Here is a 13,616-nt window from a genome sequence, read left to right on the forward strand (position 1 = left end):
TTGGGAAATTTGAACATTTTATGCATTATTTTTGTTTGCACAGATAAAAGGCCTTCAGTAGTCCTCTTATATCCTTTCCCAGGTCACTGGAGGAGTCTCACATGGAAAGGAGGTGCACCTCTCAGGAGCAGGACTTAGACAATGTGCTCTCCCAGCTGGATTTAACCCACACCAGTGAGGAACTGCTGCAGGCAGAGGTGACTCGTCTGGAAACCAGGTAGATGCTTACATACACATTTTCAAAGTGGTCAAGTTGTTTAAAATGATTTTTATCATCCTATTGATAAAGTAAACTAAGATAATAGTCACTAGGAAAAAAACGTTTCTTTTTCTCTAACATCCACAAATGGCCTGACTTCTTATTTCTTTGAGAAAACAGAAGCAATTAAAGGAGAACTTCCTAATCCTCCAGCCACCAAATCTACCAGTCTGCTGGTACCTGTGCCCATAATCCGTTACAGTGGATTCATTGATGGATGACATGTCTGTGCTCCTAAAACGCCACTCGTTTTCTGTTTCCACAGTTGTTCTTTTCTCTTTTGCATCATAAAGTTCTTCCTCTGTGATCATTTTTCCAGTGGTATAAAATATGCTTTTCTATTTCCCATCTTGGGGAAAAAAATGAAACCTTCCTTTAATCCTATATCCCCATCAAGTTACTTCCATATTTCTCTGCCCTCTTTCAAAACCAAATTCTTCAAGAGTTGTCTGTACTGATTGCCAGCACTTCTTCACCTTTCACCTGTGTGGAAGCCCTTCAGTTACGCTTTTCTCTCTACTAGCCAGCTCCCTGGAACTGCTCTTGGCGAGATCACACTGGACACGAGGTCTCCTTCCTTTAGTCCTGAAATGCTGTTGGTATTTTCTTGGGCGTTACTTTAATCCTGACTTATGCTATACCATGCCCAGCTCACTTGTATTGCTGTCATACTTGTGAACGTTTTTTGTCAGTCATACCTCTGTAAGAGTTTCGACTGGGAAGAGTTTGATATTTTATTTTAAATACAAATCGTGGTCATTTGTACAGTAACATTTTCTGTATCTAAAAGATAAAATATATAAACTACTGCTGTTTTACCCTTTTATCTTTAAGTAATACATTTTTTGTTTTTGCTTTTTTTTCTGTTTTTAGAAACCACCAAGTATTGCCTTTTTTTTTTCTTTTTAAGATTTTATTAATTTATTTTTAGAGAGGGGAAGGGAGGGAGAGAAACACCAATGTTTGGTTGCCTCTCGCGTGCCCCCTACTGAGGACCTCTCCCATACCGAGGCATGTGCCCTGACTGGGAATCGAACCAGCGACCCTTTGGTTTGCAGGCCAGTGCTCAGTCCACTGAGTCACATGAGCCAGGGCACAAGTATTTTCTTTACATAATACTTATATGTGCCTACACACATGCATATACAGTTTTTGTTTTATTTTATTTTTTTCACCTTGGAATACTTACCATAGTCCTGGTTATCATTATTTAGATATATGTACACTCTTCAGATTGAATAAAATAATTTAAATCTTATTATTCTTTTTGACAGAACTAATTTTACATTTTTATTTTAGATTTTTCCATTGATTGGCTTTTGATCATCTTTTCCATATATATATATTTTACTGTGCTGTCCTCAGGCTCTGAAGACTTGCCTCTTGTTTCTGACTTGTAGGGTGACCCTGGACATCTTAGCCTCTTTAGGCCCTGATTTTCTCACCTGTTGGTAGGACAGGGTTATCTGTGAGCTTTCTAACTCAGTGTTTGACATATTGTAATCACATACTAAGTCCCAAGTAAATGAGCATATTAGGGTTTTTAACAACAGGTAAAATGGGAATGAATAGATACAAATACCAGTGCTCAGTACCGAAACAATGGCTGTAAAAAATTCTTTTTTTGGTCCTGGCCTGTGTGGCTCAGCTGTGGGTTGATTCCTGGTCTGGGCACGATCCCTGGTCTGGGTGCATATGAGAGGCAACTAATCAGTGCTTCTTTCTCATATCAATGTTTCTCTCTCCCCCTCTCTTTAAAAGCATTAAAAAAAAAAAAAAAGAAATGTCCTTGGGTAAGGATAAAAAAAATGAATTTTTTGTATCGAAAGGCAACTAGAAAAAGGAACCCTTTTATTTTTCTTAAAAAAATATTTATTTATTCAGACAGAGGGGAAGGGAAGGAGAAAGAGAGGGAGATATGTCAATGGGTTGCCTCTTGTATGCGTCCTGACAAAGGAACCCGAAACCTAGGCTGTAGGCATGTGCCCTGACTGGGAATTAAACTGGTGACCTTTCGCTTTGCAGGATGATGCCCAACCAACGGAGCCACATTGATCAGGGTAAAAAAAGAACCTTTTAGATAGTTTATTTGTGTTATTCAGTTTGAGTAATATACTCCTTGACTGGAAGAATTCAAGTAGTTTTTGTGTTTTTGTATTGCAAGGATAATATTTTTGAATGATAGCTTACCTGGTAAGTTGGCAGCGTGGGTAAGACAATCTCGGTAATTATTAAGCAGTTATTGAGCAGTCTAGAACCAACTGATCCAGGGGCTGTGGGGATGGTGGGCACAGCTGGAGGGAAATGAGTAAAAGACGTGATTTTAATTAGACTTTGTAGTTCAAGAGACAAAATGTACATGTTAGAGGACCTGAGAGCGATTTAGAGTAGTAGATTTAAAGTAGACAATTCTAGAAAATGTGCACATTCAAGCTATAAAAATTTAAAATAAGCTATTTTTAAGGTGATTAGGGGAATGAGGATTGGGGTGGCTCTATCAGAAAAATGCTGATCTGATTCTTGAGGATGTTGACCACCCATTGCCAGGCGGGAGAGGACGGTGCTTTGTGGTCAAGGGGATGGTATATGCAGAGGCAAGAAGTCAGGCGATGCAAATGGCACATGGCAGACAGTGCAGCCTTTTGATTTAGGAGTAAAAAGATTTTATTTGTAGAGATGAGCAGTGAGATAGGAGAGGTATGCTGCCCCTGATGTTCTTAATATCCGATAAGGGATTGATTCTTAAGTGAGGGTGACAAGTTGGAAACTCTTTAAAGAAGATTACTCTGGCAGCTCTGTGTAGAATGGGATTGTAATTAAATGCAGTGAAGGTTAGATTATGATGGCAGCTCCCATACAACTAGAGAGAAAAAAATTAGCTATAATCTTTAGAATTTTTAACCAGTTAAATTTTAAGCAAAAGGAAAGACTGTAGGTAAACACAGAAATCAAGAATATCTCCAAAAATTGGAATTGGGCTTAGCTGCCTCTGGTGATAAGGAAATTGGAAATGATTTTTAATTTGGGGTGGGAGGTGATGTTTGAGATATGTCTTGGACATCAAAAAGGTAAGTTAGATAATTCAAATTGTGGGTTTCAGAGTTTTGTTTTGTTCCTTTAAAGATTTTATTTATTTATTTTGAGAGCCAGGGGGTGGGGAAGAGAGGAAGAGAGGGAGAGAAACATTGATGTGAGAGAGAAACAGCAATCGTTTGCCTCTAGCACATGTCCCAACTGGGACCGACTGAACACCCAGCCCAGGCATGGCCCTGACCGGGAATCAAACCGGCGGCCTTTTCCTTTATGTGAGGACACCCAACCAACTGAGCCACGCTGGTCGGGGCCCAGCGTTTGTTTTAAATCTGTGATCCTGTTTTTGTCATACAGCCTGGAGTCTGTGAGTACAACATGTAAACAGCTGAGCCAAGAACTAATGGAAAAATATGAAGAACTGAAAAAGATGGAAGTGTTTAACAATGAGTACAGGACAGAGATTAAGAAGGTAAAAATCTGCATGTTTGGAGCCACAGTGTTGTTTGATTTATGGATTGAGCTGTGGGTTGAGAGGTTGTAGGAGTTATTTTTAATGAGAGGAAAATGCAGTCCAAAGGGCCACTTGATATTCAGGAGGAAACGAGCACCTGTTAAGTACCTAGGCGAAGTGTCTTTTTTGTCCTCCTCAGGGATGCCATATAAATATTTTTGAGGTAGTTGAAGCCTTTCTTCTTTGTGCTCTAAAACTTTATTTTAAAACATACTTTCAAATGGAAATATTTCTAAGATATATTTAGATACACTTCTCTGCTTGTAAAAAGTATTACATGAGCTAGCATTTAATATTTTTTCATTGACTAAAGGTGGTTGTGGGTATGTCTCCTCTTCTGTGCTATGGTGTAGGTGACATTCTCATTGGCGAGTGAGGTGTGCAGAGCTGTTTATCTCTGCGTTAACAGGCTCTGGCTGTCCTGTGTGTTATTCTATTTTTTTTTTTAAATTACTTCTTTGAGATTGCTTCTAGCCCCTTTCTTCTCCTTGTCTTGCTGTTACCTTCTGTGGACCAGGAGACCATAAAAGCAAAATTTTTAGATTTGCATCTGAAAAAATAATGAAGGTCCCAGGTGCTGTCCTCTAAATAATGTGTTCGTGGGCCTTGATACTTTTTCTCAGTATTTGAATAACTTATCTCTCCCTGTTTTGAGATATAATAAATGATTATGGGTATAACTAGCTGACCTTAAGTACAGATATGCAACTTGGTAAATTGCTAATTTTCTGCAGAGTCAATCTAGGAAAAAATTCATGTCTTGAAGTAAGGTAAAAATTACCATATTATTCTAACTATTAATATATTTTTCTATCTACATACTTTGTCATAATTTTCCATGCTTTCCTTTCTGTTTCTTTGTAGCTGAAAGAACAGATTTTACAGGCTGATCAAAGTTACAGTTCTGCACTGGAAGGAATGAAGATGGAAATCTCTCGTTTAACTCGTGAGTTACATCAGCGAGATATCACCATTGCTTCTGCCAAAACTTCCTCCTCCGACATAGAAAAGCGACTGAAAGCAGAGATACAAAAGGCAGAAGAAAAAGCTGTAGAGCACAAGGTGACACTCAAACAAAACCTCTTTTTATTTGAAGTTCGTTTTTGAGGACTGAGTTTATTAAAGGTACCATTTCTGTGGTATTTAATTCAGTAAGTTTTTTTAGACCCCTGCTTTGAGCTGAGAGCATGCTGGCTAACAAGCACTCTAGTGAGGATTGGTGGGGAGCAAAGACAGGACACAAGTAAAGAGACTGTTGCTGTGGTGTGAGGTGAAAGTGTGACATATTCTCTGTGACAAAGTGAACTCCAGGTGGGGCAAATGACAGGGGATGAAACTGGAAGGCAGAAACTAGCTCCTGCAGGGTCCCGTTAGTCACATCTAAGAGTCTGAGTGTTACCGGGAGTGGTCAGTCGACAATGGCTTTACTCAGGATAAAAAAATCTCTGGCCATCATACGGGGAAGAAACAAGAGGACAAAGGGTCCGCCCAGATGCTGCTGTAACAGTGAGACAGTGGCCTGAGTAGTGGGCAACGGAGGGAGAGAGACACGGATGACTGTTGGAGATACTTGGCTGGGAAAATTGACGGGGCTTTGTACTTGATTGGACAGGGAGGGTGGGTTAGACAGTTAAAGAAGGATGGCACACGATTCCAGCTTGGGCACCTGAGTGGAAAGTGATGCATTTTAGTGAAATAGAGAAAGATAGGGGGGAGTTTTGGAGAGGATAATGAATCTATACAAAAGGTATACAGAATAGGGAAGCTGGTAGAGGGGACATTGCTTTGGCACATTTGGCTTATGATTAATCATATGGAAATACCTAATAGTTGATTCCGCAGATGGCCTGGAGTTCAAGATTATAATCAGAATAAGACATTCAGTTATGGAAGTCTTTGCATGGCATTGGCATTTGAAACATCTTGAGAAACTTAGAGATTTTAATGAGAAAATGTAGCGTATGAAGGGCAGAGACTCGAACCAAACATAGGACATTACTCATTTAGGGTAAAAAAGGTATTGGCATGGAGCTTAAAAAAAAAATAGTAGCCCTAAGGAAGAGAGCAGTCTTCACTAAGGAAGCAGGAAGCCAAGAAAGGCAGGACTCTCTGGTCACGCAGAAAAGCTAAGGAGAATGAGGACTGAAAGTAAGGAATTATTATGTGAAAAGAGTGCTGTCTATGTGATGTTGGAGGTAGAAGCCAAATCAGAGGAGGCTAACCCAGGAGCGTGGCTAGGGATTTGCCAGGGAACTGAGTCCTCTTCTTAGAACAGTATTTTAATTACATGTGTGTTAATTCATTTTTAAACACCTTTTAAAGAAATCTTTTTAGAAAATATTTATATGTATCAATGAAGAATGTAACTTTGCCCAATGAAAATTACATGTGAAAAAATTTTTCAAGATTTATTTATTTGTTCTTTTTGGTTATTTGTTTTTTTTTCTGCTTTTCACTTCTCAGGACATTTTGGATCAGCTGGAGTCACTCAAGTTAGAAAATCGTCGTCTTTCTGAAATGGTGATGAAATTGGAATTGGGTTTACATGAGGTACATATATAGAAACTTAAGCTTTTCTACTATCCAAGCCTTTAAAGAAATCACTTTGTAAATATTCATATGGTAGAGAGAGTTAAGATCAAATATGGAATGATCCTTCTGCAGAAAATAGTGATGGAAATGAGCAAAATATGATTCTCCATTCCAGTAATTTGAAGGTATTTTTTATATTACGTATTTGATAAAATACACATGCAGTCTGGTTTCTTAATAGGGAGAATGTATAGAAAGGGCTTAGCATAGTGCTTGGCATTTAGTAAGTATATAGAAAGTGTTAGATGCTGTCATTGTTATATTATTATTATTTTAACAGTACTTTTTTCATTATAAAGTGTATCATCTTTTAAATAATTTAGTTTTAATTATATTTCTGTAAGAAATAATTTAATCAAATATTCTCAAATCTTTTATGTTGGGAGCATTTTAGTGGGTGATGACACAAGGATGAACAGAGAATTCTTCCCTTTAAGAGATTGAGGGTAATCTGGTAGGAAGCGTAAGGAATGTGTACAAATTCCTGTGAAACCTGAGAGCACATGATTAGCTAACCGTGAGTTATGGTATTGATGCTCTTTTAACTATTTGGTTATAAATTCTTATAATTTGCAAAGTGACCCATCTATTCTAACCCATCTTTTTTGATGTAGGTCAAATGCTCAGAGACTGTAGAAATCCTTCTTTCTGTGCTTCCAAGAGAATACGTGTCTCCAAAGATGGATAGTTACTCAGTGCCCCATTTGCTCCCATGTAGTTCTGATTTCACAGTTATGGATTATGGAGGTTGGGTGGGAGGAAGTGAGAAACTCTAGGTAAATACTTTATTTCAACTAAAAGAAATCAGGGGGCACTATTTTTATAGTATAAGATTCTCTTGACCTCCTGAAACAATAAAAACTCTTACAGTATAAGGAATTTTACAACATAAAAATGTAAAATTTCTGGGTGGCAAAAGGTCCCATAGAAAAAGACTGATAGACTGGGGAAACAATCTTTAAACATGCAGAAGGTAAAATATTAATATAAGGATTTCCTACAAAGATAGTAAAAGATTATTCAGTACAGAAATGGTCAAAGGACATAAACAGATAATTCATAGAAGTAGTAATTCACAAAAATCCAGTAGACAAGGAGAGCTGCTCAACCTCACTAATAATCAGAACAAAATAAATAACTATTCTCTTGCTAACTGGATTCACAATGATTTTTAAAAACTAATATAGCCATTGTTGGTAAAAATATGGAGAAACAGGCCCTCTCATGCTCTGTTAATGAGAAAGTGAATTGATAAAGCCTTTCTAGGGGACAACTTAACAATATCCATCAATATAAACTCCTGGGTCATGTGCATTTCTGAATTTGATAGTTATTGTGGAATAATTCTCCAGAAAGGTTGTATCCATTTGCATTCCCAAAGAACCCGTCCTATAGGAGCAAATGAGCAGAAGTGGTTATTTCAGAATTGTTTGCAATATCCAAAATTTTGAAATAAACTAAATGTTAATCTATAGAAAGACGGTTAATTTGTGGCTTTCTATACTATGAAATATTATGCTGTAACTTAAGGTGGCAGAGGAAAATATGCCTCTAACCTTGCTCTCTCCCTAAGCCCTCTAAATCTATAGCAAAAGGAATTATTTTTAAAGCACAAACTTACAAAAATGGTAAAAATAGGAGAGGAGACAACAGCTAAACATCTTGTATGGGGGAAGATGGATGGAGGGATGGAAATGGCTTTATGTACCCCAATAAAGCCAATACTAAGCTAGTAGTGGAGAAATCCAAGAACTAACTGGCTTATAACACAGAAACTTCAGAAGGCCCAGGCTTTGGCAATAACTGATTGATAGAATCTTCTCTTACGCAGTGATGACCAGTTCACATATGAGTTGGGAACTCTCACGGGTGCTTAAGCCTGACCATGACCAGAGATTCTGTTCAGCTTTCTTTCTCCTGCAGTCTCCTGAAATCAGACAGTGGTAGTGCTGTCCTTTCTTTATAAACAGCCAGGTGTGTGCTTGCTGCAGTTTTTTTCGTATTACATTTTACATTCTTTTACCTGTAATTGTTGTTAATAAAATAAACTTTGAGAAAATTTAAAAAGATGCCTGGCAAAGGCAAGCATTATCTTTAAAAAAAAATTTTTTTAATGACATCAGGTATCAAACTCTGGCTGGTGAAAACCTGTCAGCAGTTTAAACTTCATCTGGTTTTGAAGTTACACACAGTACAGATATTGTGTACATGTTAAGACTAGTTATTAGAAAGTGTCTTACTGCATTTTACTGCCTAGGAAGGTAGAATTACTTTTACAAAGGAATGTTTGGGTTAAATAACTTTTAATAAATAAATTATCTTAATGAAAACAATAGCTTTGGTAAAATAAATTGTTTACCACATTTAAAAATTAACAGTAGTTTGTAGTTTAAATCCTGTGCTCTGCAAAATTTTTTTTTAGGTGGGGTGGATTTTAACTTAGGATTGACAACTTACCGAAAGATTTTGTAACTTGTCACAAGTGGGGCACGGAGAGGTAAAAGGCTGTATTTTAAAGTATGTTTTTGTTAGGTAAATTCTATGTCAAACCACTCTGATCAGCTTATTTTCAGAAAATTCTTTACAGAAAAAACAAGCTGAACATTGTATTAAACTCCAGAGATTACTGTAATTTTTCAGACTGCTAATGAAAATATTTTATCATCAGAAAAAAAATGGTTCAGACCACTTTTACTTTATTACCAGGCAACACTTAGAATTAAAGAGCAATAAACTTTATGATCACAAACCTCAGGCCAGATCAGAGTAGTAATTCCCACTTTATACTTGAGTGCTGCTTTATCATGTTCAAATTTATTTCACGCACAAGAATAGGTGCCAATGTAATGTAAAAATATCTAAGGCCAGAGAGTTTTATTTAAGTTGTCCCTGCTGGCCAGAGTTCCTTTTTAGAAACTTCTGTTCAATTTTTCTTTTTTCTTTCTTTCTTCTTCTTCTTTTTGTTTTGGCCTCTCAATTTTCGTCCACAGGTATCCTGGGGCTGTTCAAACTCCTCTTTCTTTGAGAAGAACCCCTGGCCACTACGTTGCTTTTTCCGTTTCTGGTCCTCACTTTAGCTTTCCTCCCTGCCAGTTCTGAGCCTTCCTCCTGCCCCAGGCATGTCTCTTGACTCGTCAGGGAAGCCCACTGTGCTCTAACACTTCACCCCACTTACACCACACCAGATCTTCACTTTTTCCAAAGAAAAGCCATAGATGAACTAGTTACAACTAAAAAAGAATGTAATTTTCCACTAGCAGCGGTATCACTGATCACAAGTATTCTTATACAGATTAAGTGACTCTAGTATTCTTTTTTATTAGGCAAAAGAGATTTCAATAGCAGACCTCCAGGAGAATTATATTGAGGCATTAAATAAATTAGTGTCTGAAAATCAACAACTACAGAGAGATTTGATGGATACCAAATCTAAGCTGGAGATTTCTACTCAGATGTGCAAAAAAAATCAGGACGTGCTCTTAAAACCAACACACAGCAGAGCACCTGAGTTCAAGAATACAGAGTTCAAGTAAAATCTCTTTGCGGTTTATTTAAAATGTGTATTACTGTAATTTAATTCTCATTTCTCTAAGAATAATTTCTGACTTATAGATATTAAATCTTCATCAGAAGGCTGTACGTTTAATTCTGAAGTGCACTATCCACAAGTAAAGATACTATCAGGTTAAGAAACAGAGGGAGCTGTAAGCACTCCCATTCAAGCCTGTGTGTGAGGTGCTCTGCATGTAGGTATAGACAACATCCTTATTCCCTTGAGCCTTTCCATGCTGCCTGCCACCTCCGCAACCCCACTTGCCCCGTAAGAAGTTGGCTTTATAGAAAAAGCTTCTTTTGTATTTTTGGTTAATTATAGGCTGATACTGTGAGTCAGCGTTTGGTGAAAAACCACCTGTCTTCAGGTCTTACTTTAGGGCTTACCTGTTTTCCTCCCATAAGCCTTTGCTGACACCCTCACTGCCCTAACCCTCCTCCACCCCCAATGAGGGGAGGTGCCCTTCTTATGTGCACAGTTCTTCCCCTTATTCCACCTAGATTCCTCTGGCAGCTTGTCTGCCCTTCTTGCTATATTGTAAGGGCGTGAGGGCCGGGGTCTGGCAGTGGGGATTGGATATTTGAACCTGAGTGAATGAAGGAACACCTGGTCTGAGTGGGCTGCTTACTTTATAAATTACAGCCTTACTAGTTAGCCTGTCCCTTTATTTTTAAGTGAACTTTCTACAACATTTCTGTTTTGAATGAGAAAAATTGCTACAATTTTTGTTTGTTTTGTTTCCCAATCTGCTCTCCAGGCCATCCCATGGCCAGCACAGTCATGGTGGAGTAAAGACCGAGTGCTACAAAACAGGTCTTCCTTCTTCTCCGAGAGGACAAGCGTCGGGTAGCATAGAGCCCGTGCCCAGGGTCCTCAGCCCCCTGAGTGCTCACATCAGCTCTTGCAGCTCCAGCATCTCTTTGCCTTCCAACTTTCTGTATAAAGCTCACTCTTTGCCTTCAGTGCTAGACCCAAACGAAGCCGTTTTTTCTGACACTATCTCTGAGAGTATAAATGACCAAGAAGAGTTTATGTCTTCGGTATGGAAACTTTCTGATCTTACTAGTTTATTAAGTTGATTTAGTTTGATTTTACCTTTTATTTTAAGGGTGAGGAGTGTGATTTGTTTTCTTACTGGTTCTCTATCTTAAGTGTGCTTTATTATTCTCATGTATTTCTGTCTTATGGATTTACTTATGAAGATACGTTAGCCGTGACTGCTTACAAAATACATCTTAGTTCTGAAATATAAGTTATAGATACTCATTTGTTTCTAACCCTAATTGGAAATTCCCCCCCCCCCCCTTTTTTTGTATTGGAATGGTTGGTTCAAGGAATATCTCTCGATGGCAGGATAGTCCTGAGGCAGTGAAGATAGAGAAAAGGAACTGTTGGAAAGGGAAAAGGGAGTGGGCGGGGGTGGAGAAAGGAATTGCATCTGATTATAGAACGTTACCTCAGACTCTACTGGGGTGATACAGTGGGTCCTCATTAGCCGTGGGTTCGGTATTTGTGAATTTGCCTCCTTGCTTGAAATATTGTACTCAGAGCTCTGCCAGAGTGTTCATGGACTGGTGCAGGGCTGTGAAAATTTTGGGTGACTAGACTTGCACACTCCCAGCTGAGGTGGCCGAGGCTGCTCTGTCCTCTTGTTTCAGCTCTTGTGAGATGACCACAGGCTGGAGGGGGGAAGGGCTGTGCAGTGTAGCAAGAAGCTCGGACTCTGGGGCCCCTTGACGGAGGTTGAACCCCATCTGTGGCATCCCTTAGCAGGCTGGCCGTGGGCAAGTACCTAACCGCTTCTGAACCTTGTTTTCTCTTTTGTAAAATAAAGAAAACACAATCTACCAGGATGGGTGGGATTTAGCGCGATACTCTCTCTGAGATGGATGTGTGTGTTTTTCTCCTGGGGGCAGGTCCTCTGTTCACTAATTCAGTGCTTGAGGTGACTTTACAGGAAACCCTCGCAGCTGGTGAGGATGGACTGCAGGCGCGCAGGTCCTGTGTTGCCCTCCTGCAGTCGGAGCTCTGAAGTACCACCGCCGCAAGGGTTTCACACGGGCTGGGATGGAAATTTTGGAGGCGGGAAAGAGTTGGTTTTTAAATGGTTTCTAATCTATTATAGGTAGATAGTTTGTGTTTTCAAGTCAAAGTAACATTCAGATTTTAAAAGCGAGTATGAACAACAAGGCATAAGTGTATTTTCTTCTGGGCTATAGGAGGATGTACACGTCTGAAGTGGGATATTCTTTAGACCAGTAATTATATTATATGGATTTTATACTTACACAACTCAGGTCAGAGAGGAAAAAAAGCTGTGTGAATCTTTGCTGAACTTTAAAAAAAAAAGTATTCTTGTCATTAGGATAAAAATACAAAAAATCCCTTCAGAGGAAAAAGTATTTTTTAAAAATCACCTTTTAATATTGCTAGTTAGAAAATATCATGCATAATGTGTCTTAGAAACAGACTATTCAATTTACATATGTCACAATTTGTTTCCCTCCTAGTGTCCCTTGCCTGTGTCTCCCCTCGGTTCAATAGCCACGAGGTTTTTGGAGGAGGAAGAGCTCCGGTCCCATCACATTCTAGAGCGCCTGGACGCCCACATTGAGGAACTGAAGAGAGAGAGCGAAAAGACGGTGAAACAATTCACAGCCCTGAAGTAGCCTCTCTTAAAAAAAAATCACAAACTTGGAAATAAAAACAGACACCAAGGAGTTACTGTCATCTGAAAGTGGCTCTTTAAAAATATGAATATATAAAAATCGTAAAGCCGTTGTGAAGAAATCTGAAAACCTGACACTTTTCTAGGGCATTTCTACTGCGCCTGTTTGTTGGAAGGATTTTTTTCCCAGCAATAACTTGTAAGAATAAACCACTTTGCTAGACTTTTTTCTCATTAATATTTATTATCATAAAGTGATACTTTCTCTTGCTGACTTAAATGTGAACAGCTATAAAATGATTTTATGGTACATGTTGAAAATAAAGTACCTACAGGAGCTTCTTTAAGGGAAGTATGCAGAAGCCTGGATTCAGAGTCAAACTGAGCTGGCTTGATAGATTGGTTTCGCCACTTACTAGCCGGTTGGGCTTGTAACGTGCAGTCAGGCTGGGCATATAAAATAAAGGTTAAAGAACTTGGACAGGAAGGCCTCTCTTGCTCCGAGCATAAGTAGAAGAGAGGCAGAGGGAGCAGACGGGGGCTGTTTTTAGTGAGTGGTGCCTGTGGAAATGTTCCATGTCTGAGAGGATCAAGTGGAGACAAAGATGTCAATGTGCAGGAGGCACTTGAAACCTTGGAGAGTCAGAAAGGCCCACCCGGTAAGACCTGCTGAAGAGGGAGTGGAGAGAGAGGAGAGAAGAACACCGTGCCTGGGGCCCTGAAGGGTGCCAGCGTGTGAGGATCATAGCAAAGAGGTCAGCAGAAAGCTGGGATGTGCAACTAGAGGCAAGAAGGTGATGCATGGTGTCCTTGCCAGCTCAGCAACCTGCTCCTGTGGCTCCCCTCTCTCCAGCGGGCCTTCCCTGTCAGCACATAAACACATCCTGTGACTCCTTTCTCTAAAACCAAACTTCAATTCCATATGCCTCTATCTACTGCTCCATGTATTTGTTCCCTTTCGCCCACATTTCTGCAGTGACTATAACACTTCCTGCTCCCC

The 13,616-nt window shown here is 39.2% G+C and overlaps 1 protein-coding gene across 4 annotated transcripts in view; it reads left to right on the forward strand.

Annotated features, from left to right (window-relative positions):
- Positions 1 to 12,802, forward strand: part of CEP63 (centrosomal protein 63) — a 41,684-nt gene extending 28,882 nt beyond the window's left edge. For 2 of the 4 annotated variants that reach the window (XM_054595732.1, XM_054595734.1), the window contains exons 9-15: positions 83 to 217; positions 3,647 to 3,761; positions 4,668 to 4,865; positions 6,267 to 6,353; positions 9,719 to 9,924; positions 10,706 to 10,988; positions 12,459 to 12,802. In XM_054595732.1, the coding sequence (XP_054451707.1) occupies positions 83 to 217; positions 3,647 to 3,761; positions 4,668 to 4,865; positions 6,267 to 6,353; positions 9,719 to 9,924; positions 10,706 to 10,988; positions 12,459 to 12,617 (1,183 nt within the window). In that variant the 3' untranslated portion in view covers positions 12,618 to 12,802. The remainder of the gene's footprint in view (positions 1 to 82; positions 218 to 3,646; positions 3,762 to 4,667; positions 4,866 to 6,266; positions 6,354 to 9,718; positions 9,925 to 10,705; positions 10,989 to 12,458) is intronic. The other 2 variants (XM_054595733.1, XM_054595735.1) reach the window with 2 other exon arrangements.
- Positions 12,803 to 13,616: the final 814 nt, after the last annotated feature.

The sequence above is a fragment of the Pteronotus mesoamericanus genome, unplaced genomic scaffold, assembly GCF_021234165.1.
Source record: "Pteronotus mesoamericanus isolate MK-2021 breed Mesoamerican mustached bat unplaced genomic scaffold, CSHL_Meso_final scaffold_54, whole genome shotgun sequence".
NCBI lineage: Eukaryota > Metazoa > Chordata > Mammalia > Chiroptera > Mormoopidae > Pteronotus > Pteronotus mesoamericanus.